At 42.3% G+C, this 26,841-nt stretch overlaps 1 protein-coding gene across 2 annotated transcripts in view; it reads right to left on the bottom strand.

Moving 5' to 3' along the window:
* Nucleotides 1-642: 642 nt before the first annotated feature.
* LOC147111767 (PC3-like endoprotease variant B) overlaps nucleotides 643-26,841 on the bottom strand; it is a 780,400-nt gene continuing 754,201 nt past the window's right edge. For both annotated transcript variants that reach the window (XM_085998973.1, XM_085998974.1), the window contains 3 exons: nucleotides 12,307-12,476; nucleotides 6,978-7,121; nucleotides 643-5,602 (listed from right to left, as the gene is read on the bottom strand). In XM_085998973.1, the coding sequence (XP_085855099.1) occupies nucleotides 5,528-5,602; nucleotides 6,978-7,121; nucleotides 12,307-12,476 (389 nt within the window). In that variant the 3' untranslated portion in view covers nucleotides 643-5,527. The remainder of the gene's footprint in view (nucleotides 5,603-6,977; nucleotides 7,122-12,306; nucleotides 12,477-26,841) is intronic.

Below are 26,841 nucleotides of genomic sequence, written 5' to 3'. Positions count from 1 at the left end.
TCCAAATTAAAAAGCAGAACGTCAAAGATAATAATCTCTGGATTGGCATAGGAATAAGCAGATTAAAAGGTTAAATACATGGCTGTACTGTTTGAACTTTCTGACTTTTAAAAGAAAAAGACTTTCTTTTTTCTTTTAAAAGCCAGAACGTTCAAACAGTACTACTGCATTAATAGAGCGCCTTTCACGACCTCAAGACGTCCCAAAGCTCTTTAGTAACCAATGAAATACTTTTGAAGTGTAGTCACTGTTGTAAAGTAGGGACTGCCTTCACCGGTTCCTTCATGAATAAGGCCTTTGACGTACTCAGGGCATTCCATTCCTGTCCCCATTAGAAATGTTGGTTTTTGAAATCATACCAGTGTAACAGTCCAAGTGGTGCTTGTCTCAGGAAGTACTTACCTGTGCCTTTTCTGAATGGACACATAACAGCATCAGGAGAAGGTAAGGTAAGAACTAAATGCAGGAGCAGCTTGCATTTCATTACTATGGCAGTGACATGAAGCCACAATATGCCTGGTCATTGGAGTCAGCAAATTGAAAGGACTTTGGATTGGTAATAAATACTTTACCTGTTTTATTTTTGCATAGTATTTTGGATTTTAATTATAAAGTGAGTGTGTTTGTGTAAAAAAGCCATGGTTTGCATTTTCCCTTTGATTTTATTGGAAAGGAAAGGAAATTACAGAAGAAACTAAAAATGTTACATAAGTTACAAATCCCATGGCTCACAAAATACCTTGATGACAATTACATGACTGCTGCAAAACACTTTCTGCATTGTCACTGTTACTGAATATTAAGGGTGGGTACTTTTTAATCAGACCTCCTGGGTAGTGAACATAAGATATACCAATCATAACCATAAATATTCGGCCCATCTACCTTATCTGTCCAACAGAAACCTGCTGTCTCCCATTACAGTATCAACTGCCTATTGAATGATTCTAGCGTTTTTGAGTTCGCAACACTTTCCCGAAGACCATTCCAGGTATTAATAACTCTCTGCAAGTGATTATTTTGAAAACATTGCACTGCAGCTAATATGGGCAAGAAAGAAACACTGGGGGGTAATTTTGCATTTGGGTGCTAGCGTCAAACGGGCGATATCGATTCAGCCGCTCCGTTATACATCGCTCCGGATTTTCATTTCCATTGACTTCAAATGAGAGAGATGTATAATGGGGCGGCTGAATTGATATTGCTCACTTTACACTATCACCCAAAGTCAGAACTACCCCCCATTCAGTTACAGTGAATTGAATGTATTGGATACATTTAGTCAATTTCTTTGCAAATCAGTTGAGCCTGTGAAATACTAATTTTCTCAGCTTCAGACTGTTTCCTTATCTCTCTCGCTAATATTGTTAGAACATAATCAGCTTGTCCTCAAAAATAAACAGTAATAAATATGGAATCAATTTAGCAATATCACCGTGGAAGTACGTAAAATTACCATCTGTCAAAGTTCCCCTGTGCTTTAGATATTTGTAATCTCTTTTCTGTTAGGTGGCCCTTGTGCAATGTCTAGAGACTGAAAAGACAGACGTCTGCCATTGCTGCAATGTAAACCAGTCAATAGGAGGTGTGTGAGACTGGAAGGGGCTGACTCTCCCTCGAATTTCCCCGGTCTTCTAATAAAGAAGGTCTCTCATGTCTGCCTGGAGCCACCCATGATTGGATTGACATGGATCAAAAGTTCACCGTGTGGGGAAATCCAGATATAAACTGTTGTTCTACCATCCAGTCGCATCACAGCTCTTTAGAGCTCCTTTTGATTATACACATTTTATAAATCTGAATTTTGATCTTTTGGTCATGATATACTCTTCCAGAGTAACAAAATATAGAATTTAAGTAGACTTAAGAAACCGCATGATTGTATGACACACCCTATGATATCTCCTTAAAACATTTCTTCAATTTTTTTTCATATTTAAAGTGTGCAATTGAATAACACGGCTAACAAAACATTTAAAGAGGATCAAATTATTATGGCATGACACTATGAAGACTTCTACAGTGAAATGATTAATAAAAATGAGCGGGGATTATTTTCAAGAAAAAAATCATATAAATGTTTCGTTATGATAAATTAGAGAAAGTAACCAATATGAGCTCCCAACTTTTGCTAAGCAATTTCAGTATTATTCTTTAAATCAAGTTCAGAGTAGAATTCAGCTCTCCATATTATTAATAACATGACAGTTCAATTTTCCACCCATAATGTTAAATTATAGATTATTGTATTATGACGAAATCTTGATTTAACACTTTCTGCATACTGAATCATAACTGAAGATATCTTTATAAATTATCTATTTTCATACTTTAGGACTCAATTTACTTTAAGTCTTCTGTATTCAGGATAGATGGCACCTGTCATTATGTGTATTATTTAAAAGTGATGATTTAAGGTGTATATGATAATAATGTTTAAAATAGAATATAATTGTTTTGGCCTAAAAATCAATGTTGCTTATTAATAAAATTATAAACATTCCATTCACAAACCACAAACTTTTAAAAAGTGCATCTTTGTTTTCAGATCAGGTAGTTAAATGGCACAAAAACAATTTTGAAAGCACATGAAATTAGCCCCTTTGCAGGAAGGCTGACTCTCTGGGCCAAATGTGTGCTATTTCATTATTCCAGGGCGCTCATGTGGACTCCACTTCTGCCCAAGGAAGGTCCTGTATGCCTGTGTCTTGCAGGCATACTGTACATTAGCGCTACCAGAGATGGGACTAGTGAGAATCCTGGCAGATGACGCCATCCCACTGGTCCCAACTCCTTTTATTATGTCAGGCTGCAAGGGGCAGGCACAACTACTGACTGACACCCTCCCCAGCATCAGTTTCTACGTCACCCCATTTTCCTCTCCCGCTAATCCCTGCCCACTCAGATTATGCTGGTAGTTCACCCCATTCCATGAGGAAATTAAAGGCCCCAATCTGGTCAGCAGTAGCCTAAGCTCTTGGAAAGACCCTGAAGTAAAGAGGGTCAAAGTTTATAAACTGAAATTCATTTATTAAGTAGGCTTTAATCAGATTGCTGTCCAATTACTATGTACAGGTGGGTGCAGATCCTTCTCACATGCCATTCCTAAGAAAATATTTCTTGCTCTTCTTTCTTATAGCAAGATAACTCCAGCTTTGTTGTTCAGGTTATAGTAAGATTAATTTAATTAATTTTAATCCAAGTTTATTCTCCATTTATTAGCAGTTCAATGTAGTTGCTCAAGGACTCTTTATAGACAATGGCCTAGAAATTCAGTTGTTTGCGCCAGCCGCTAGCGCCTTAGGAGGAGGAGATGTGGGGCGCTAGGCGGCTAGCGGCCGGGCGCAGCGCGATCTGCGCCTCTCCCCAACTTCAGTAAAGATTTAGCGGTGGCGCAAAGCCTTTGCGCGCGCTCAGCTGCGCGCGCAGATCCTGACGTCATTTCATCATGCAACGCCCTTTGTGCGCCCCAAACCGGAAATTCAGTGGCGCTGGCCTATTGTGCACCTGGCGCCCCTAGCAACTGGTAGAGGGGAACGGTTCCCAGTCGCTGCAGGGCGAGGGGGGCGCAAATTAAAGGGCACTCCTCCTGCAGTAGAAATGGCAGCCATTTTGCAACACTCCTTCTTTGTGAGAGACGGATCTTTGCAGAGAGACAAAGGTAGAGAGCTTTCTGGTTTGGCTCAACACTCGCACAGGTACTTGTGGCTTCAGGCCACAGCTTTGCACTTGTCTTTAACTTCAGAGCCATAGCATTGATTGGAAACATATAATGGGGGCTGCAATGGGTGCAAACGTTGGCCTTCTCCATAGTCCTGGGCGTTGTACAGATCAAGCAGCAGTGGTCAGGCCTTGCTTCAGGGCTGCAGTGTGCAGGGCGTGGCAGGCAAACAAATCCACCCTCCCCCTTTAAGAGCTCACTGGCGCCAGAGTGTCTGCCGTCAATCAGCAACTCGCTGCGCCCGCCCTTGGGGGTATCGCCCCGGGCCGCCGGCTTAGCGCCTAATGATAGTCGTGCATCGCCTGTTTTAGCGCAGCAGCAACCTCTTGGGGCGATGCCACTGAATATCGGCGAAGGTGGCGCGAAGTTGCGCCGGGCGCAAACTTTAGCGGCCGCCCGGCTGTAGCGCCCCAAACGTGGCTATACTGAATTTCTAGGCCAATATCTTTCAGTGAAGCTGAAGGCAGCACATTACTTTTTCCTATATAGAGTAGTGAGGTGAACATCCCTAGAAATGTGAGTTAAAAAAATGACTCTGTCCAGAGGCTCAGTTAAGATAGTGCCTCCTGTCTATATGAGGCAGGTGGAGGAAAGATCACTTTAACCAGGTGTAGTCAGCTGAGCAATTGTTCCTATTGCCAGGAGCAGGACAGACAGCATGCCTCATTCCACAGGGTTTTAACGGTACATAGTCATAAGAAGCATGTTATTGAAAACAGAATATTCAACTTTGAAAATAAATTGGGCCATGTATGCGTACAAGATGGAGAAGAACTGTGAGCTTAAATCAGTCCTTTCAATATTACTAGACTGGAGAGTTCTAATAAAGTTATGTTTTCAATTGAAAGCTTCAGTATGCAAATCACATTCTAATTTGAAAACACTTATGCAGGATGCACAGACTAGTACCATCTTGGACACATGCCTAGAATTTCCAGGGGCTCTCCAGAGGGAGATTGTCGGAATCTTCGGAGAAATGGAGTAAACTGCTAAAAATGTCATTTATGCAGTTTCTCCAGGGTGTTCTGCTGATGTCCTGCCGAAGTTACAGAAGGAGAAAAGGAGAATCCGGCAGAAATTCAAGGCTATAACATTTTTACATAACTGATTTAGGTGCTTCTCCAGAGAGATTTGTCCATAGCTTAGATATTGTTATTAGTATCTGTTCTAAGGTCTTACCAAAATTGTTCACCTCCTTACTCTCTCCAGAAAGACAGCAATGAACATTGAAAAAGAGAAACCAACACTGAGTCTGTTCTTCATTCAGAAGCATGGTTTGGACTGGGGATGGCCAAGCTACCCCCGATATATATTAGATATTAAATTTATGATTGACTTGTTTCCTAAAAATGCCTTCAACTAATATAGTGGTTTGTGAGTGAAATACTTTTATTACTATTGCATATCCCCTTCTACGGAAGCTATAGGGGTAGAAATTTGCCTTGAGCAGTAGTGCAAAACGGGCATTATCGCATTGGCCCCCTGTTATACTCCCCTCCCCATATTCAGTCCTATTGACTTCAATAGAGCTGACTATCTAGTGATGCAATACCGCCTGTTTAGCGCTACTGCCCAAACATATATTAACCCCTTATATGTTAAGTGCGATTTTGCTTGTTTTTGGTAGAGCAACACCCCAGACAGTGTCACTTTCAAGTGCTTTCATTTGGTGTCATTGAGGATGTTCTTGTCTTGATTTATTTTCTTAAAGGTCTTTTCTGTATTTTCCATCATCGTTGCCTTTTTGGACATTCTTTGCTACTGCTCGAGGAAGCTATCAATGAAGATGCTGGATGGACTACAGCTCTACTGTTCTGCAGCCACAGCAGATAGCGCATTGTTTCTTCGATATTTGGTCTGAGCTTCATCAACATCCCCTGGCTGTGGCAGGAAAGTAACTTATCATTCCAGTGCAATAATCATATTTCATATCCACTTCCTTTTCAAAGACTGTAGTTCAACATAATTTTAAAAACTCTGCTGCACAAACAAAAGGAATCATTGCTATCCAGTTAACTTTCATTACTAGTTGTCACATTGTAATGTTTACTTATGCTTTTTCATATTGTATCTGTAGAATTGAAGAAATAGAACATTAGTGGGTGAAAAGAAAACATCAGCACACTGTATATTAAACAAACAGCTATTAGCAGAGGTGAAAAGAAAAACCGAGTGCTGAAAATCTGAAATAAAATCAGTGTAATGTTGGAAATGGTCAGATTCAGGAACAGAAAGCTATGTTAACATTTGAGCAGGATCAAGCCTGGATGGCAACAGGGCTGTTTACATTGAAATAGATGCCTTAGACTAGGGAGGGGGAAACTGGCCTTAGTTCCTGATTGCTATCCAGTAACCCCTGCTGAAAGTGAACGTAGGTGGGGATGTCTGGTGAGGGCAGGGTTGGGTTTGTCTGTCAACAGTTTGCCAGCAGTCACTGTCAAGACTCACACATAAATAATGGGCACTTGGTGAGGTACTGGAGAACCACCAGAGAGGAGTCAACACCTGCGGGAAAGGAGAAAATTAGCGCAAAAAATAAAACAAAATGTCACATACCATGGAAAAGATTTTGTTGGAATAAATCAGCAGTGAATTGAAACACTGAAGATAAGGCTTCACTTTTTGAGGGCAGTGGGATCTCTTAGTACAACAGCCAACTCAACCCAGGTTTCCTCATCCCCTCATTCCTTATTTCAGTCTTCACCTTTCTCTCATAAAGAGGTTCTTGCATTGATTTGCACCTACTGCTAGATTGCTCTTAAAACATTAATGTTTTTATATAGAAATCTATCAACCAGTTTAAAATAAGCAATCAATTAAAATAAGTTATAGGAAACAAGTATCTCTGTGTTTGCTTCCATGCTTATTTATGAAAACCTTGCATCTTATCCCTTGAGCTAACTTAAACAGTGTATAAATCTGTGGAATACCATGCAGATCACATTCTAGTAGAATGGATGTAACTACCCTAACTATCAAGTCATGCAGCATATTACAATGATGCTACATTGTTTGCAGTTGCCGCCTTAAGTGTATTTGAAGGATTAGATTTTTCATCACTAGTTTTTCTATAAAATCAGTGATGTAAACATGCGATCATATATCACTTCAGTCCAGATTAAGTAGAAGGAATGTGGGAGGGGTGGAGGTGTGTGAGTGCATTGCAAATGCCTGAAATGCTTGGCAGACTGGCTATTTTGAACTATGATTTTTGTGGGACAGGAGGAGGAAAGTGAGAGAAAGGATAGAAACTCACCTGAGCATCATTTTCATCAGCTAGCAACGACCTTGCATAATTAATTTTGTTTGTAGCTTTTTTCTGTAGGGAGTACCAGAACTTCAGCAGCATTTCTCCCAATTTAGAGCTTGGAATGTTTGTGTTATTTACATATGCAGAATACTGTTAGGGAACAAAACACACATGTCGTGATTGAATAAATCCCTTCTTCTTGCAGTGCAATGTTTAACGAGAACGGGACATAGGCTGAATTATACACGCCAACATGTGCAGGAAGTACTTTTTTTAAATTAGTAACTACTTAGGACTCTTGCATCATTTTTTAAATTGAGAAATCTTAGTGAAGGACCAAAGCTCACAAGGCCCACAGTGCAGGACACTACCAAGGCTGAAAAGAGTAGGAAAACAGATGAGATAAATCAAGAAGTCCTGGTTGAATGAGACCAAACATGGGTTTTAAAAGCCTGTAAATTGTATGAGGAACAGAAAGCTGAGGAAGGCAAAGAAATCCATTCAAGTGAATGGAAAGGAAAATTGGCTGATCTGCTATTGGCAATTTTCCATCTGGTGGTGAAAGTTAAAATCTACCTCTAAGAGTTTGTCCACAACTGACATTAGACTATAGTTACTTGGTTTATCCTTCTCACCATTCTTGAACAATGGTTACCCTCCAGTACCAAGGCACAATTTGTATATTTAAGGAGGATTGAAAAATTGTGGCCCGAGCCTCTGCTACCTTCTAAATAATAACAGAAAATGCTGGAAAAACTCAGCAGGCCAGGCAACATCCGTGGAGAGAGAAATAGAGTCAACGTTTCGGGTCGAAACCCTTCTACAGAACTGAGAGAAAAGGCAGTTTGGGGTCTGGGAAATGGGGGAGGGGATGAAAGAAGAGACATTAAGAGATATTCAAGGTGAGACGAGATAGTAATAGGATAGGTAAAGAAACAGACAATGGCTCTAAATGAAGTGTGAAATGCGCTGGCAGAGTGAAAGACAGCTGCCATGTGGGAGAGAGAAAAAAGGAAAAGTCACAAACCAAAAGTGTGGATAAAAAATATAAAAAGATAATAGGGGCCGAGGTTATGATCTGAAGTTGTTGAATTCGATATTGAGTCCGGAAGGCTGTAAAGTGCCTAATTGGAAGATGAGGTGCTGTTCCTCAAGTTTACAGTGAGCTTCCGTGGAACAATGCAAGAGGCCGCAGACGGTGAGGTCTGAGTGGGAATGGAACAGTGAATTGAAATGACAGGCGACCGGAAGCTCGGGGTCACCCTTACGGATTGAACGGAGGTGTTCCGCAAAGCGGTCACCCAATCTGCGTTTGGTCTCCCCAGTGTCGAGGAGACCGCATCGTGATCTGCTATCTTCTCTCTGAAACCTTTCAACAGTCTGGGGCCACCACAGCAAGGGCACTTATCCACCTTAAGTTCCGTTCATTTTTTTTTAGGAACCAATTCCTTTTCTAAAGTTATCCCAAATAATTGTGCCATATCCTCCTCGAGTACATCTGCATTCCCACTTCCACCATTATTTAGAAAAAAACCATGCAAATTATTTATTTAATATCCTGGCCATACCTTTATCCTTCACAATTAGGCTCGCTCTTTCACCCCTGAGTGAGCTTACTATTATTTTACTTTTTAGAGGCTTATTAAAACCCATACTATTTTATTTGTATTATATGCTAGCTGACATCATATCCCCTTTAAGCCCTTAGAATCATGTAATTATAGAATCATACAGCCCAGAAGGAGCTGATTCAACTCATTGTGCCTGTGATGGCTTTGTGAAAGAGTTATCCAGTTAGTTGCACTCACCTGCTCTTTCCCCATAGCCCTGCAAATTCTTCCTATTCAAGTATATTTCCAATTCTCTTTTTAAAGTTACTATTTAATCTGATTCCACTAACCTTTTCGGCAGTGCATTCCAGATCATAACAACACGCAGCATAAAAAAATATCTCATCTTCTCTCTGGTTCCTTTGCCAAGTATCTTAAATCTGTCTCTTCTGGTTACTAACCCTCCTGCCAGTAGAAACAGTTTTTCCTTATTTACTCTATCAAAATTTTGAACAACTCTATTTAAATCTACCCTTAACCTTCACTACTCTAAGGAGAGCAATCCCAGCTTCTCTAGTCTCTCCACATAACTGAAGTTCCTCATCCCTGGTGTCTTTCTGGTAAATCTCCTTTGCACCTTCTCCAAGGCTTTGACATCAGGTGCCCAGAATTGGACACAATACTCCAGCTGTGGCCTAACCAGTGTTTTATAAAGGTTTAGCATAGCTTCCTTGCTTTTGTACTGTGTGGGCAGGATTTTTATTGGGCCGTGGAGGCGGGATTGGAGGCGTGTGGGGGGTTAAAATCCCGAAATCGGGGGGCACGAACCCATCCCGCACCCAACCTGCCTCCATGCCAGTTTCAAAGGAGGTGGGTACCCGACCCGCACTGGGACCCGCCTCACCGAGGCGGGAAGGGGATTAGTGCCAATTAACTGCCTGTTAACAGGTAGTTAACAGGCAGTATTTAGCCTAATCCCTATTTTTAATGTTGAAGTGTGGGATTCCAGATGGCTCCAAACCACGCCAAGTTAGAGGAGGCGGACCGTCGAGATGAAGGGCTTGGAGGGGTCGAGATGTCCGGTGTTCAGGTGAGTGATGGGTGCATGGGTGCAAAGGTAAGTGTGTTTGGTGTGTGTAAAGTGTTTAAATAAGTTTTACATACCTTTACTTACCTTTACAGCCTTCCTTCCTTCAGGTCTCGGGAGCCCCTCATCTCACCGGCACAGAAAGCAGAATGGCTGCGAGCTGTCAAAAATTGCAGCATTCAGCTTTCTGTTCCGGGGAGATCTCTAAATCATCCTGAGAGGAAGGAATTAACCTGGAGTACAGACTGTCAGTGTTTGACAGCTTCAAACAGCTGTGAAACGCTGATATTTCATCTGTCAAAAGGTCTCGACAGATGAAATTTCAATCTGCGACGTCACCTGTTGCCGGGTGGCCCTTAATTGGCCTGCTGAGCCCGCTGGGCGGGCTCAACAAGATCAATCAAGTGAAAATCGCATGGGTTGGCTAGAACTCGATGGAGGCGGGACTGCAACCCCGAAAGTTGTAGTCCCAACTCCTCAATGAAAATCCAGCCCTATGCTTCTATTTATAAAGCCAAGGATCACATATTCTTTTTAAACCGTTTTATCAACTTGTCCTGTCACTTTCAAAAATTTGTGTATGTGAACCCGCTGGTCTCTGTTCCTGCACGCCTCTAAAATTGTATCATTTGGTTTATATTGCCTCTCTTCATTCTTCATTTCAAAATGCATCACTTCACACTTCTCTGCATTAAATTTCATCTGCAATGTGTCTGCCCATTTCACCAGTCGGTCTATGTCCTGAAGTCTGCTATTATCTTCCTCACAGTTTACTACATTTCCAAATTTTGTGTCAAATTTTGATGCAAATGATGTCCCTTGTACCTGAGCCTAGATCATTAATATATATCAAAAAGAGCAGTGGCCATAATACTGACCCCTGGGGAACACCACAATATACTTCCTGCCAATCTGAAAAATAACTGTTCACCACTACTCACTGCTTTCTCTTAGACAATTTCATATCCATGCTGCCACTGCCCCATTAATCCTATGGGCTTCAGTTTTGCTAATATGTGGCTTCTAATCTCCCTTTTCATCTCCCAACCACACTTTCTATATTCCTAATGCTGTTCTTCACAATTGCTAGCCCTAATTTTAATTTAATTTTAAGCTCTCTATTTATCTATGAAACTCTGTTCTTTGATGCACCCTCTTTATATCTGATAGAAATATATTTATCCATCCCATATTTGAAGATTTCCTACTGCTCATCTGTTGACCTATTTCCTAACTTTTCTGCCCAGTTAATTTGGCCCAGATGCCTTCTTATCTCACTGAACTTTGTCCTTTGCCAGTCCAGCACCGTTCTCATTAATTGATCATTATCCTTTTTTATTCTTACCTTGAACTTAACTACACTGTGGTTGCTATATCACAATTGTTCACCTGCATCAGTTATTTGCCTCACTTATTTTCCAGGACTAAATCAAGTAATGCTTGGACTAGAAACATACCATCTAGGAAGTAGTCTTGAATGCATTCTAAAAAAACATATTCGATTCTGACCACATGCGATCTCTTTATTCCAGTCTATCTTGCCATAGTTAAACGCACCCAATATGATTGTCCTGTTGTTCTTACATATCTATGCTTCTGTAGATCTCCACCTATCCCATTTCCACTGTCTGGGGACCTGTAACCCACACCAAGAATTGTACCATTTCCCTTCCATATAGATTTTGTCTTAATGTAATCCCTAGAACATCCTTGTGTTCTAGCACTGTGATGGAATCCTCACTAACACTGCCGCCCCACCATCCTTTCTTTCCTCCCTATCCCTCCTGACAATGCGATAACTAGGAATTCCCAGTTATCACTCAGAGGGCCTCAAGGCCGGCTGTTCTGGGAAATGAAAGTGATATATTGATGGAGTAGGGAATGGTCTTCTGAGCTCGGGCTGTCGAGAGAGCTTCACCCTGCATTTAACTGTGTTGTACCAGACCTGGGAATGCTTGACACTAACACTGAGTGCTAAAAAAGTGTTACTTTCCCCAGCACCAATAGCCTTCAGCTTAATGAACACAAAAACAAGATTAAAATATTAGTATTGTGATTTTTTTTAAACGTTGTCATATGACAATAAATGTAATTAAAACATAAGGGTTAATTTTTCCAATGCCATTTCAATCCAATTCCAACACAAGAGTGAACAAGTTTGAGTTTTAATACTTTTAAATTTACCACGCCTCAGATTACTGAAAACACGCTATCCTTTCATGGTATAGATATAAATGAGGGATCATTTTTGAAATAATTTCTGAACTGAGAAAATACTTCAGGGTGTTTGTGCCCCTACTTCTGTTGTCTGGTAATCCACACAATAAAATGACAGAAGATTGTAGCCCTGTTTTCATGATTAGTGAGCAGTACCTGCAGTACTTTCAGAGCGCAAGGATGCTAAATGAAAATTCATTCTCTTTATAGCTTTATTTCTTTCGTTATCTTAGAAACAAAAAGACTTAAAAAATTAGATTTACAACCTACTTTATCAGGAGGAAATGAAAGTATAGAGGATAATAGAATTTGCTAGTAAATCCGACTTTAGTCTTCTTGAATGTTAGATTTGTAGAAATTAAATTACAGAGCAGAATTATTGGCTGCAAAGATAAATACTCATTGAGTGCCATAAAGTTTTAAAAACAAATAAGCCCCAGTCTAACTTAACAGAAGATCTATTAAAATGAAATGTCTTTACCTTTGGATCTGACCAGGTAAAAGGAATATCATCTGCTTCCACTCTTCTTGTATTTTCATTAAAGAATTCTTCAGCTAGTCGCCCATCAATTTTATTTTGTTCCACAAGATTTCTGATATTTGCTAGCCGTTCACTGATTTTACCATGTGGAATACTGTCACGATTCATATCTGTTCCGATAAGAACATTAGAATTTTCAGCATTAGCCCATTCCTTTTTGTTAGGACTCAATCCGATGCATCCATCTTCTCGTAATATCCTTTCCCTCTCCAAAAACACGCGTATGATGACAGTTATACTACCATTTTTACATTGATGCATGGAGATTTTGGACATGCATCGATGCAAAAGAGGCAGTACAACTGGGGAGTTAGGGCCTGATCCGAGTTCTAAGCACTAAGGCCAGAAGTGTCTGACAATCTCCAGTGGGCAGTAGTGTAAATGCAGCCTGGTGCAAGGACACATTTTATAAGTTCTAAGGGAGCTCACATCACATCTTGGAACTTTCTAAACATATTTTGGAATGTTTTAATATTGAAAGATTCCCACCCACCCTCTGATAACATTTCAAATGAATTGCCCGCTGATCGGAGCTCTGTGCATACATCCAGGCTCAATTGAAGTGCTTGTTTGTTGTTGATCTCACTACAATTCTCAATAAGGTGCAGCAGCAGTGTACTTTTGGTCTACTATAATGCAGTATAAGGATACCTATCATAGACCTGTATCTGTAGTATAATGGCAATCTATTTGTCTCTTGAGGCTATTTACACTGTCTGCTTCACTGGCATTTACTGTAAATTATTTCACAATTTTATTTCCCTTTGTGAAAAAAAGTTCTGATTTCCCTTCTCACACCTAACTTTCTAATTTTTAATGGGTTAACAGGTATTTCAACCCTTCATCATAGTGATCAGTTTGCCTGGATCGCCTTTGTTAATTCCCATCACAAAATTTCATTTTGATCACCTTGATTTCTTCTTTTTTTCCCGAAGATAATAAACCTAACTTTCTTAACTTTTCCTCATCATTTAAATCTCTGATACCCAGAGAGTAAATTAATGAATGGAAACCTTGGTGCCTACCAGTACATAGGATGGTGCCCTGGTCCATTGCTCCACCTAAGAGCTTCTCCTCAATTGTACTCCTTTCACGAGACTACATTATTTTTTCCCCAAAAATATAGTAAGCTAGGTACTAGATGGCACAGTGGGTAAGGACATTATCCTTTTACTCGCAGACATGGGTTCAAATCATATCCAAACTGATGGGATTGAATTCAGTTTTTTTCCTCTAATAGCTGGAAGAGATTTGTTTTAATGCATTCTCAGGATGTGCGAGTCTCTGGGAAGGCGACCAACCCTGAACTAAATGGATTGTTAGGCCACTTGAAAGCACAGTTAAAAGTCAACCACATTGGTGTGGGATTGGAGTCACATATCGGCCAGATTGGGTAAGGATGTAGGTTTTCTTCCCTAAGTGAACCAATTATGTTTTTACAACAATCCAACAGCTTCCTGGTCACTTTTACTAATACCTGCTTTTTAATTTCCAGATTAAAAAAAAACTGAATTCAAATTCTCAAATTACCATGGTGGGATTATGAACTCACAATCTCTGGATTATTAGTCCAGGTCAAGTTCTGACGAAAGGTCTTCGACCTGAAACGTTAACTCTGTTTCTCTCTCCACGGATCCTGCCTGGCCTGCTGAGTTTTTCCAGTGTTTTCTGTTGTTACTCTGGATTACTAATCGAGTAACATAACCACTACACTACCGTACCATCCTGTGGAATGAGTTTGGGCAGTCTCATAATTATTTCTAATGGGCACATACCCACATCACAAAAATGACTGTAATTTGGCATAAATTGCTATATGGGGGAAGATTGGCTTTGTGCGCCAGGTGCAGTGAAATCATAAACACACTCACCATTTCATTGCACTCAGTGCACAGAGCAAATCTTCTGCTTAAATTAGCAACTCGTTGCAGAAAGATAATAAGGATAGCTGGCATAGAAAGGAGAAAATTTTCCAACATGGGCAAAGAAAAGGAAGATCTATGTTGTGTCTAATCTAACATTGTTTAACACGACTTCAGTACAAAAAGTGAAAAAAAATCCCATTCCCCAGCATTGTAATCTCACCTGGATAAATACAAAGTTTTAATATATCACAGCACCATGTCATTAATACATTCAGGAGGCCTTACCTTGGGAATACTGGACTAAATTTGTATCTTACAATTATGGATCAATCAAAATAACTATATCTGATCTTAAAAACATAAGAATTAATATATTAATGCAATCCAACTCAATTGTAATAGAAACAAATTTATCCCATATCCTGAATTGAGATGAAAAGGCAATATTTACCTCAGCTGATATAGGAAGTAAGGCAAGTAAGTGGTGGATGCAAGTACAGATTTACATTGTTAGAAAACACTGACCCATGTGGTTTAACATTTCAATACTAACTGAGGCTGTGCCAATGAATCGATGGGAAACATTCACCTGAATACACATTATGTACTTAGTTCACCAATGCCATTGAGAGAGCAAGGTTTGCAATGGTGCAATATTCTATTTTGTTTATGTTTGATCAGCTGGATGTCTGACACATGTAGAAACCTGTCACTTTGGCCAGGAATTTCCTCAGGGCTCCTCTTGATCCATCACTGTAACTACATGAAGTTATAGCAGCTCTGAGGAGATTGTGAGCCCATGTTTAAGAGTCTCCAACCCCAAGCTACTGAGCAATCCACATAGGTAGAGGCCAATATGGAGTGCACGCTGGCTCCATTTACTTAACTTCAGAGGCCTGGATTTTGTGGTAGTAATGAGGGCAAAATTGTCAGCATTCGCCGTCATTACTCCTCTGAAACTAACAGCAACTTCTGGAGTCCGCACATGCGCTGATAAACGCGTAAATCCAGAAGTTGCTGTCAGTGATTCTACGCTTCTCCACAGGCTGTGCTGTTGAACTTCCCGGAGCCCGAAATCAATTCAAATCACTGAATTCACAGAAACTTCCCCTTTTACGTTGGGATATTGCTGTTAAAAAGCACCCCAAAAAAGTTAAGCCTTGTTGAAAGAGATGTAACTGGGTTTTTAATGATGTACTGATTGCTGAACAACTGTTCTGGCCCTGAAAAACTAATTTTATATTGGTGGAATGTCAAATTTTTCCATTATGATAAAAATTCCAAGTTTTTTATAATAATTTTTTTTAAGTTTGTTTATGATATTTCTACCTTAATCCCATGTGTATGTCCCAATCTTTATTTCACTCTCTGTAAAATGATTAAAAAGTGATGGAAAATAAGTGCATTTTACTTCCTGGTTTGCTGTCTGTGAGGATTCTTCAATGTGATTGGCTGCTTAGCCAGGTTGATGACATCACTGTTGCTGGATGCTGGAGATCCCCTAGACTTGTTGCCAGATTCAAATAAACATTGGGAGAGGTGAAATCGGCATCACAGAGATCGCTAGATCTTTGTCAGCTTCCTTCAAGGTCAGCGGCGGGTGGCATCACTTTGCCACTGACTGCAAAATCCAGGCCATATAGTTTAGGCACAGATTGGTAGAGCCAAGGCTTCAGGATTCCACTATGTGAAGAGATAATGCTGCAGCTTAATCAGTTAAAGCCCCACAGCCTAGAGCACTGGTAAGCTTTCTACTGCTTGCCTAGCCAAGATCACACTACCCACTGGGGAATTGGTTTGTAGAGGTATCTGGAGCCAAGTGTCAATGGGAAATCCCAATGTCAAGGGACAGGCTCACTTCTCCAGGTTCCATGAATGAGTCAGGTTGGGTGGTCAATCATCAGCATTTCTCTGGAGTGCTGTGGGCCTGTCTGGCTGAAGAATCAGATTACCCAGTCTGCCACGAGGGAGTGACTGGTTCCAAATTTCAGAATATGGCAGACACTGAGCCCTCCATGTGTGAACATTTATTGTTATATCTGGCCTTTAGACAATATCTTCTAGCGGCTGTCATCTCAAGTTTTGAAGTTTCCTCATCAGCTACACAACAGACATCTGTCTTCAGCATGATGATAGGACCTATAAACAGTGACTTGTAATGTGCCAGCCATCTTGATGATTTAGATGTCCAAGTCCAGTGCTGTAATTCGGCTTAATTGTCATCAACTGCTTAATCCAGGTTGTCATGTGAAAGGCTTTGGCAAAGTGGTGTGCCGCCTGTGAGTCTAACTCTTCCCCCAAGTAACTCAGTGGCATGTTGGCATGGGCTAGTACTGTTCATCCATCCTTGGAACTGTTACCCCTTTTTGCCACAAATCCACCTCAAAACTTGGTCCTTGATCTCACACATGGACTCCGTGGAAGATGCCCTTCCATTGCATGACTAGGAGTTACGAAGAATGAAGAATTATTTGGACACATGTCTTATATGTTATAAGCTTAACCTGTGTTGGTATTTTGCTGTTATTGAAGAAAGGCAAGAAAGACCAACGTGCTCTTTGCCCCTTCATGGTGCTATTGCAAAGGACTTGTACAGGCTGAAATTTGCATCCATCAGGATTCCCTGGTACTAGTACGAACTAACATGCCTTTCGTCTTTCGCATCTTTCAATCGATGCCTTTAAAATCCCCTCTATAGATGTGCAAAACAATAATACCACACTTGGGGTCACCACGATTAAATCCCACTCATTAGCTCACCTAGTGTGCTCTACTCACCAAGATGGTAAGTAGAGCACACTAGATCCCTGGGTGATTCTGCCAACATTTACATTCTGTTCTATATTAGATATCCAACATCCAAATGGGATAATGCTACATGTATTAGGACTTAAGCTGTTTTCTGAGAATACAACATGTAAACTGGCCAAAATAAAAATGCAAACATGCAATTCAAAAGAGTTTGGGTGCACAACACAAACAAGGTGCATTTGACTGGAAAGTTGCACCACTTCCAGAATCATAGAATCACAGCATGGTTACAGCACAGGAGGCCATTTGGCCCGTCGAGCCTGTGCCGGCTCTCTGCAAGAGCACTTCAGCTAGTCCCACTCCCCCGCCCTTTCTGTGAGACATTCTGGTAGCTACACTGTATGTGATTAATTGGGCCACTAATCAAACGAGCATTTGAAAACAAATTAATCAGCTGGCAAACTTGAGTTAGGTGTGCGTTTTAATCAGAGGCCTGAATATTTATTGCAAAAATAACAATTAGAAGGCCTGTCTTGCAGAATCTGAAGGACTCTGAATGCTATTTTACATTCTATCTGTATTGTTAAATGAGACAAACCAATAGAAAGCTACAAAAGAAGAAATCCCACTGAAACGATCTGTATCTGGAAACCGTGAACACCACTATCTGCCAGCATTTGTACTCAATTACAGATTCAATCTCTTTACTTGATGCTATTCTCACGAACAATGGTAAATTAATTTACCATTATAAAGAGTAACAGACCTGTTATTTGCCTCAGGCAGTGCAGGAAAACTGACAATCTCTTACTAGAAGCAACAAACACTTTGGGCATTAAAAAAATGCCCAGCTGTTCTGGGATAAAGTATCCTGCCTCACTTTATGCTCGACTGAGGCTGTGTTTCTCAATCATGTCCACAGAAATAACTGCAACATAGCCTTTCTTGACCCTATTTCAACAAGAGTTGAGGTTCTGATTTTAAATGCAGTGACTCAGCCACATTGAGAGGCAGCAATAAGCTTGCAATACAAAGTAAACAAACTATGAATTTAATGTAAAACATCAAACACCAGAATGTGTATTTTCCTCAGATTCTTTGGTGAAATAGCTTTAACATCAGAAACAATGAATGCAACCATTACATTTGTACTCAGTCATGGGTAATGCCTTTAACCTGCATGTTTCCTTATATCCCAGCAGAGAGAAACTTGCTAAGCTCCTGATGTTCAATTTTCCTTGTATGATTCCTGCTCATTTTAGTACAAAAGCCATTTCAGAACTATGTTTCACCAGTGTTACGTTCAGAATGAAAGACAAAACAACGTGCCCATCAACTGTTAAAGTATTGATATGTCTTTGTCTAATATATAGTGGAAAAAAGCAGCTACCACAACAAATTTCATCTGTTCTGAACCTTGGCTGTAGCACTTTGCAAATAATCTGTAGCCATTTTCTTACTGGCATTCCGGTAAGCATGTGTATGCTAAATATTTTGTGTTTATTATTTGATGATTTCAAAAAGGCTATTGGGAGTATAGGCTACCTAGAGATTAAGAAAGAAAGGCACACTTAGGATCTGTAGATGTCACATTAGTTTAATTGATCCATTGGACACCAATTACTTCCTGACAATGATAGTGGAGGTGTACACTATCTCCATCTATTATGCTGCCGACACTTTTTGGACTCCCATTGCAGCAATTATGGATATCGGTCAGTCAGCAATGGCCAAAGAAATGGTCCTTTGGCCATCAGGACACATTGCTACATTAATTTCTCAATTCCATCATAATGGCAGCAGAAATCCTGCACTGCCAGCGGGGCCTCACAACCTGCAGGTGAAGGCTGTAAAATTCAACATGGAACTTTTATGCCTGCTACATCTTATAGTGGGCTTGCACAACTCCAATTTTTTTGGGATCATCCAGTCGGGCTACTGGATTTGAAATTATACATGTATACTGTCATGGGAAATGCTTCCATTTATTAACCTTGTGGTGCCAAGCATATCAGCAACAACAACTTGCATTTCTAACATAAAAACTGACTGTAAAAGCTTTTATAGATATGTGAAGAGAAAAAGATTGGTGAAGTCAAGCATAGGTCCCTTGCAGTCAGAATCAGGGGAATTTATAATGGGGAACAAAGAAATGGCTGACCAATTAAATACATATTTTGGTTCTGTCTTCACAAAGGAGGACACAAATAACCTCCCAGAGATGTCGGGGAACATAGGGTCTGATGAAGGGGAGGAACTGAAAGAAATCAGTATTTGTAGGGAAATGGTGTTAGGGAAATTGATGGGATTGAAGGCCGATAAATCCCCAGGGCCTGATACTCTACATCCTAGGGTACTTAAGGAACTGGCCCTAGAAATAGTTGATGTTATGCTGATCATCTTCCAGCATTTGATGGAATCTGGAACAGTACCCATGGATTGGAGGGTAGCTAATGTTACCCCACTATTCAAAAAAGGTGGTAGAGAGAAAACGGGGAATTACAGACCGGTAAGCCTGACATCGGTAGTGGGGAAAATACTAGAGTCCATTATAAAAGATGTAATAGCAGAGCACTTGGAAAACAGTGACAGGATCGGACAAAGTCAACATGGATTTACAAAAGGTAAATCGTGCTTGACTAATCTACTGGAATTTTTTGAGGATGTAACTGGTAAAATAGATAAGGGAGAAATAGTGGATGTGGTGTATTTGGACTTTCAGAAGGCTTTTGATAAGGTCCCGCATAAGAGATTAGCGTGTAAAGTTAAGGCACATGGGATTGGGGGCAAGGTATTGACTTGGATAGAGAACTGGTTGGCAGACAGAAAGCAAAGAGTTGGAATAAACGGGTCTTTTTCCGAGTGGCAAGCAGTGACTAGTGGGGTACCGCAGTGATCGGTCCTTGGACCCCAGCTGTTCACAATATATATTAATGATCTAGACAAGGAAACTAGATGTAATATCTCCAAATTTGCAGATGACACAAAGCTGGGTGGGCGTGTGTGCTGTGAGGAGGATGCTGAGAAACTCCAGGATGATTTGGACAGGTTGGGTGATTGGGCAAAAGCATGGCAGATCCAATATAACGTGGATAAATGCGAGGTTATCCACTTTGGTGGCAAAAACAGGAAGGCAGATTATTATCTGAATGGCAATAGATTTGGAGAAGGGGAAGTACAACGAGACCTGGGTGTCCTTGTGCACCAGTCGCTGAAGGTAAGCATGCAGGTGCAGCAGGCGGTTAAGAAGGCAAATGGTATGTTGGCCTTCGTGGCGAGAGGGTTGGAGTACAGGAACAAGGATGTCTTGCTGCAGTTGTACAGGGCCTTGGTGAGACCACATCTTGAGTATTGTGTGCAGTTTTGGTCGCCTTATCTGAGGAAGGATGTTCTTGCCATGGAAGGAGTTCAGCGAAGATTCACCAGGCTGATACCTGGGATGGCAGGAATGACGTATGAGGAGAGATTGGGTCGATTGGGCTTGTACTCGCTGGAGTTTAGAAGAATGAGAGGGGATCTCATTGAAACTTATAAAATTCTGACAGGACTAGACAGACTAGATGCAGGAAGGATGTTCCCGATGGTCGGGGAGTCCAGAACCAGGGGTCACAGTCTAAGGATAAGGGGTAGGCCATTTAGGACAGAAATGAGGTGGAATTTCTTCACCCAGAGAGTGGTGAACCTGTGGAATTCTCTACCACTGAAGGCAGTAGAGGCCAATACATTAAATATATTCAAGAAGGAGTTGGATATATTTCTTAAGGCTAAAGGGATCAAGGGGTATGGGGAGAAAGCAGGGACCGGTTACTGAATTTCGATGATCAGCCATGATCGCATTGAATGGCGGAGCAGGCTCGAGGGGCCGAATGGCCTACTCCTGCTCCTATCTTCTATGTTTCTATGTTTCTATAGTGCTCCTCATGTGCCGGAAGATATCCCAAAGTGCTTTACATTAAGGTGGACAAAAAAGTGGATGCCGAACAGCGGGTTAAAGAGGGAAAGTATTAGGGTATGGTCCCAAGGTTTAGTCGAAGAGAAAGTCTTTGAGGAGGTTTTTGAAAGCAAGAAAGGAGGTGGCAAGGCAAAGAACACTGGGCAGAGAGTGGATGTATATGTGGCAGTTTCCCTGGAAGCATCCATATCTCTTTTACCTTTGCCAATTCATTAATCTATGGGTATCAGTGTTTGCATTCTCTGTGTTATTTTTATGTAATACTAATCTCTCCTTTGCAGATGACAGAGGCAATACTCTGAAGCTGTGGTTTATGGCGGAGTGCCAAATCATCAAGACGGTGCACAGAGAGGTTTAATGGGGCTCACATTAGCACAACAACTATAGTACACTTTTAGCATTTTAAAAGTGAGATTTCAGTGATATGACTTCATAAAGGATAGTTTACGATACAGTGCAAAATCAGCTTTGCAAATATTTAATCTGTTGTTTCTGGTACAGCATGGTAGCATGATATTACTGTCAGATTGTGATTGTAACAATAAACAGACAGCTGGGGAAAACAATGGTCACTAATTCTGATGTCCCCTTACTGACCAGGGATTTCTTCCATGACTAAGTTGGAAGTGAGGCTGTGGTTGCAATGGTACTGGAGCTGATATTTCTCACCCCTCAGAATTGTTAAATCCTCCGAATTCCTTCACTTTACTTAGCTGCCAAGGGGTCGGGGGGGGGGGGTGGTTGGTGGGGCGGTTGGTGGTCTGCTCCTTCTTCATGGGTGGTGTGGGTAGTTTGGATAAAGGATTTTGGCCCCTCCTACAGCTTGCACCATCCTCCTTTTTAATCTGGGCTCATTTTTCTTTACCTCTCTGTCGGGTCACACCCAGCGATCTTTCCTTCGGTGCAGTTTTCTGCATCTGTTCATGCTTCTAAAGTGACGCTCAATTTGGGAAGCTGTCTGCTTATACCACATTAGTTTTATTTTGTTCCTCACAGTCTCTGGCATAAGAAGCACGGATTGGCACCGTTACAAAGAGCCGTCTTCTTGCTGAGTGCTCATCATCGTTGCTGCTGCAAATGCTGTCTGATTGTATCTGATTGTGAATATGCATCAGATTTCATAACTCCATCCTCTGGGCCACCCCTTAATAATACCACCCAACTCATTTTAAAACATTTACCATATAATTTTATTACTAAACTCAATATGGTGCACTAATCCATCATGACACAGATATAAAATTCACCAACATATAAAAATAATAGATCCAATATAAGGTATATTTTTTTGCCAACAACTGACTATAAGGCCTATATTTTTCAAGTTACTTTGACTGCTGCCAGTCCATATTGGAAATTAGTCATAGAGTCATAGAGTTATACAGCACAGAAAGAGGCCCATCGGCCCATCGCGTCCGCGCCGGCCATCAAGCCCTGTCTAATCTAATCCCATTTTCCAGCATTTGGTCCGTAGCCTTGTATGCTATGGCATTTCAAGTGCTCATCCAAATGCTTCTTGAATGTTGTGAGGGTTCCTGCCTCTCCCACCCTTTCAGGCAGTGAGTTCCAGATTCCAACCACCCTCTGGGTGAAAAAGTTTTTCCTCAAATCCCCTCTAAACCTCCTGCCCCTTACCTTGAATTGTCAGTATGTTGTCCATGATTTTCTGCCAATTTTCAATACCATTTTCATGAGCAGTGCTTTTAATGAATTATGCTGTTTACTTGAGTCTGAGCTCCAAAAAGGATCTCGTTCAGGGACAGCCCAGCCTATTGCTGTCCTGCTCCTGACCGATGCTCCACCACTGGGAGGGGAATATGGTTTAGCTGCAGAAGTTAAAAGGCTGCTGCAAGCTCCAGGTCCAGAAGTTCAGAGAATTGTCTGAAAAAGCGAGAGAGTGAGAGCACAAGAAGGAGGAGCAGCATCAGGGGTCCAGGTGTGGCAAAGACCCCAAGATTCTTGGAAGCTTCTGTGGAGCTGATGTTGGTGGAGATAAGGCCAAGAAGAAACAGCTCTTTGACAAGAAACCCCAGAACAGGGTGGTGCAGACAGGCTGCCGAGAGGTGGCTCAGGTAATCAGTGCCACCTCAACCACCCCACAAATGGCAATACAGTGCCGGGAACATTTTAATGGGGTTTGCCAAGGTAAGTAATAGGTATGAGTGATCATGCAGATACTGAAATAATGCTGGAAACATGACTCACTTCCACACTGTTCATGTTTAGGTTGTGTAAATGAAGGAAAGATAGAGTTAATACACACAAGCTTCCTGACCAACTTCTCTACCACATGTTTCTCTCCCACTATTTATTATCCCGTTTCCTGAGACCAAGGGTGGTAGTGCTTGAGTGAAAAGTGACGAGATTGCTACAAAGCCTACACCTGAAAGCATTATCACAATGGAATGTCTGCAAACACCGAGATGAATTCAACATTGAGGAGCTCAAGGCCCTAGGAAGGAGGCATTGCTGGATCTGGTGCTGGGGAATGAGGTGGGCCAGGTTGACCAAGTGTCTGTGGGAGAACACTTGGGTACGAGTGACCATTGTATCATAAGATTTAGATTAGTAATGGAGAGGAGCAAGGAACAATCTAGAGTGGAACTTCTAAACTGGAATAGGCTAACTTCAATAGGGTGCGAAAGGATCTAGCCAGGGTAAAATGGAACCAAAGACTGACAGGAAAAACTGTAACGGAACAGAAGTCACAGAAATCACAGAAACCCCACAGTGCAGATAGAGGCCATTTCGGCCCATCAAGCCTGCACCGACACATATCCCACCCGATCCCCGTAACCCCTATACCAACACATAGCCCACCCTATCCCCGTAACCCCATGTATTTAATCCCCCTAACACTAAGGGTCAATTTATCATAGCCAATCAACCTAACCCGCACATCTTTGGATGATCTTTGGGTGATGGGACAATGGGTGATCTTTACGGAGGAGATGTTCCAAGTACAGTCTCGGTACATTCCAACAAAAGGGAAGGGTAAGGGAACCAAAGCAAGGGCTCTTTGGATGACGAGAGAGCTAGAGAAGATGATGAAACAAAAAAAGAGGGTGTATGATGCATGTCAGGTGAATTCTTCAAGGGAGAACCAGACCAAATACAATGGCCTAGAAATTCAGTGGGCTGCGCCACCAGTTAGCGCCCAAAGAGGGCACTCAGTGGCTTTAGCGCCACTGGCCACACCTCCCGCGATATTTAGCGGGGCACTAATGGCGGCGTTAGCCTGTAGTGCTGCGCCGCCACCGATGACGTCATCGGTGTGCGCAGCGCCCCGCTCCCGCCCCGATCACCATATTTGGTCGCGCCCGCCTCTTTAACGCCGGTCGCAAATCGCGACCAGTTCACAGGGCCTACCTGTGGCGGTAGTGGCGCAAATTAAGGTGGAGGTGCGGGGCGGCTGCCTGCCAGCACCTCCGTCCCCGGCCTCCTAAACCACCCCCCCGCGGCATTGCCGGCTGTTTCCCGAGAGCCCGGCACTTCTCCTTGGTGCCGGGCTCATTTGCCGGCACTCGCGAGCGGGGCTCGCGCTGTTGCAGGCACCTCCCCCTTAACAGTGGGAGGAAGGCCTGCAGTACCGCAGCGTGCCATGCCGCAGCGTGTGGCGCTGCGGCACGTTGCGCTGCGATAATCAGTTTCAGCGCCCCAAGCGGGACGCGGGGAGCCTCGAGTAGCGGCCCGCTTCCGTTTGGGGCACTGAAACTGAATATTGGGATGGCGCTAGTGGCTCCGCTCGCAGCGGTAATTACGGCTCCCAGGCGAGCTTGGCGCCCCAAACGGGGCCCAACTGAATCTCTAGGCCAATAAGTTGAAAGGGGAAGTGAAGATGAAAATAAGATTGGCAAAGAGAGTATTTGAGAGTAGAATGGCAGTTAATATAAAAGGGAACCCAAAAATCTTCGACCGACATGTAAACAGTAAGCGGGTAGTAAGAGGCGGGGTGGGGTCTATTAGGGACAAAGAAGGTGATATATGCTTAGAAGCACAGGGCAAGGCTAGAATACTCAATGAGTACTTTGTATCGATGTTTCCTAAGAGGTGGATGCTGACAAAATATCGGTAGAAGTGGAAAAGGTAGAAGCAAAGGGGTGAAAATTGATAGACAGGATGTACTAGAAAGGCTGGGTATGCTTAGAGTGGACAAGTCGCCTGGTCCAGATGGCTTGCATCCCAGGTTGCTAAGGGAATTGGGGGAGGAGATAGCGGAAGGGCTTGCCATAATTTTCCAATCTTCCCTAGATGTGGGGGAGGTGCCTGAGGATTGGAAAGTGGCAAATGTGACACCATTGTTCAAGAAAGGGTGTAAGGACAATCCTAGTAACTACAGGCCGGTCAGTTTAACATCAGTGATGGGTAAAGTTTTAGAAACAATAATCAAGGAAAAAATTTACAGGCACTTGGGAGAGGTTAAAGCTAATTAAGGAGAGCCAACATGGATTTGTAAAAGGCAGATCATGTTTGACTAATCTAATTGAATTTTTTGATGAAGTAACAGAGAGGATTGATGAAGGGAATGCAATGGATGTTGTCTATATGGATTTTAGGAAGGCGTTTGACAAAGTATCACATAGAAGGCTGGTTAACAAAATTGAGGCTCATGGAATAGGTGGGTCAGTGGCAGCTTGGATAAGGAATTGGCTTAAGGACAGAAAACAGCAAATTGTGGTAAATGGCTGTTTTTCAGACTGGAGGATGGTAGACAGTGGTGTTCCCCAGGGGTCAGTGCTGGGGCCACTGCTTTTTAAAAATATATATAAATGACCTGGATATTGGAATAAAGAGTAGAATTTCTAAATTTGCCGATGACACCAAACTTGAGGGTGTGGCAAACAGTGAGGATGATACCAATCGACTGCAACAGGACATAGAAAGGCTATCAGAATGGGAAGACAAGTGGCAGATGGAATTTAATACAGAGAAGTGTGAGGTGATGCATTTTGACAGAAGGAACAGGGAGGGGCAATATACACTTAATGGCACAGTTTTAAAGAGTGTGCAGGGACAGAGGGACCTGGGAGTTAATGTGCATAGGTCCCTGAAGGAGGCAGGACACATTGAGAGAATGGTTAACAAAGCATATGGGGGGAAAAATTCAGTTGGTTTGCGTCTCCCGTTAGCGCCTTAAGAGGGTGCTAATGGGGCGCAAAACAACTAGCGCCCGTGCGCGGCGATGTTTGCGCCCCTCACAAAATTAACTAGACATTTTGTGGCAGCGCTAAACACTACCGCCACGCTCTCCTGCGCTGGCAGATCGTGACGTCAGTCAAGTGTGCAATGCCCCGGTAGCGCCCCAGACTGGCTATTGAGTGGCGCCCCCTTCCTTACCGCCTGCCGCTAGCAACGACAGGTTGAGGGGAGCGTTTTGTAGTCAGGAAGGAACTGGGGGAGTGCTATTTAAAGGCGACCGCTTCCTGCCGTTTTTTGTTGGTGACATTTTTGCGCCACGCATTCTGAGAGAGAGAGAGACTTCTGGAGAGATTCAACGCTGTGTGAAGGAGTTTTGGGTACTAAGCAGCACTTTGCAGGTTCATCTTGATTTGCCCTTCCTTGTATTGATTTAGAAGAGACTGTGGGGACTGCACTCTGAGCTCTTTCCCTGGGCCTCTCCATTGTTCTTTCCCGCAGATTTGATATACACGTCTCTCCAGGCCGAGATTCAAGGCTGCAATGAGCAGGATGTGGATGGAGAGCAAGGTCAACCCTCCCCTTTAAGAACTGGCTGGTGCCATTGTGTCTGTGTTCCATTGCTGACTGACATCACATGAGCTTCGCCAGTGCTCTGAGGTAGCGCCTCGCTCTTCGGCCTTTGTGCCTTAAGAGAGGTGTGTAGCACCTGATTTAGCACTCCAATCAAATCCAGGGGCGTTAAAAGCCAAGTTTGCAGTTGGAGGCGAT

The sequence above is a fragment of the Somniosus microcephalus genome, chromosome 10 (assembly GCF_052327205.1).
Source record: "Somniosus microcephalus isolate GS21.2 chromosome 10, FLI_Smic_1.0, whole genome shotgun sequence".
Taxonomy (NCBI): Eukaryota; Metazoa; Chordata; class Chondrichthyes; order Squaliformes; family Somniosidae; genus Somniosus; species Somniosus microcephalus.
This window is presented reverse-complemented; position numbering and strand designations above follow the sequence as displayed.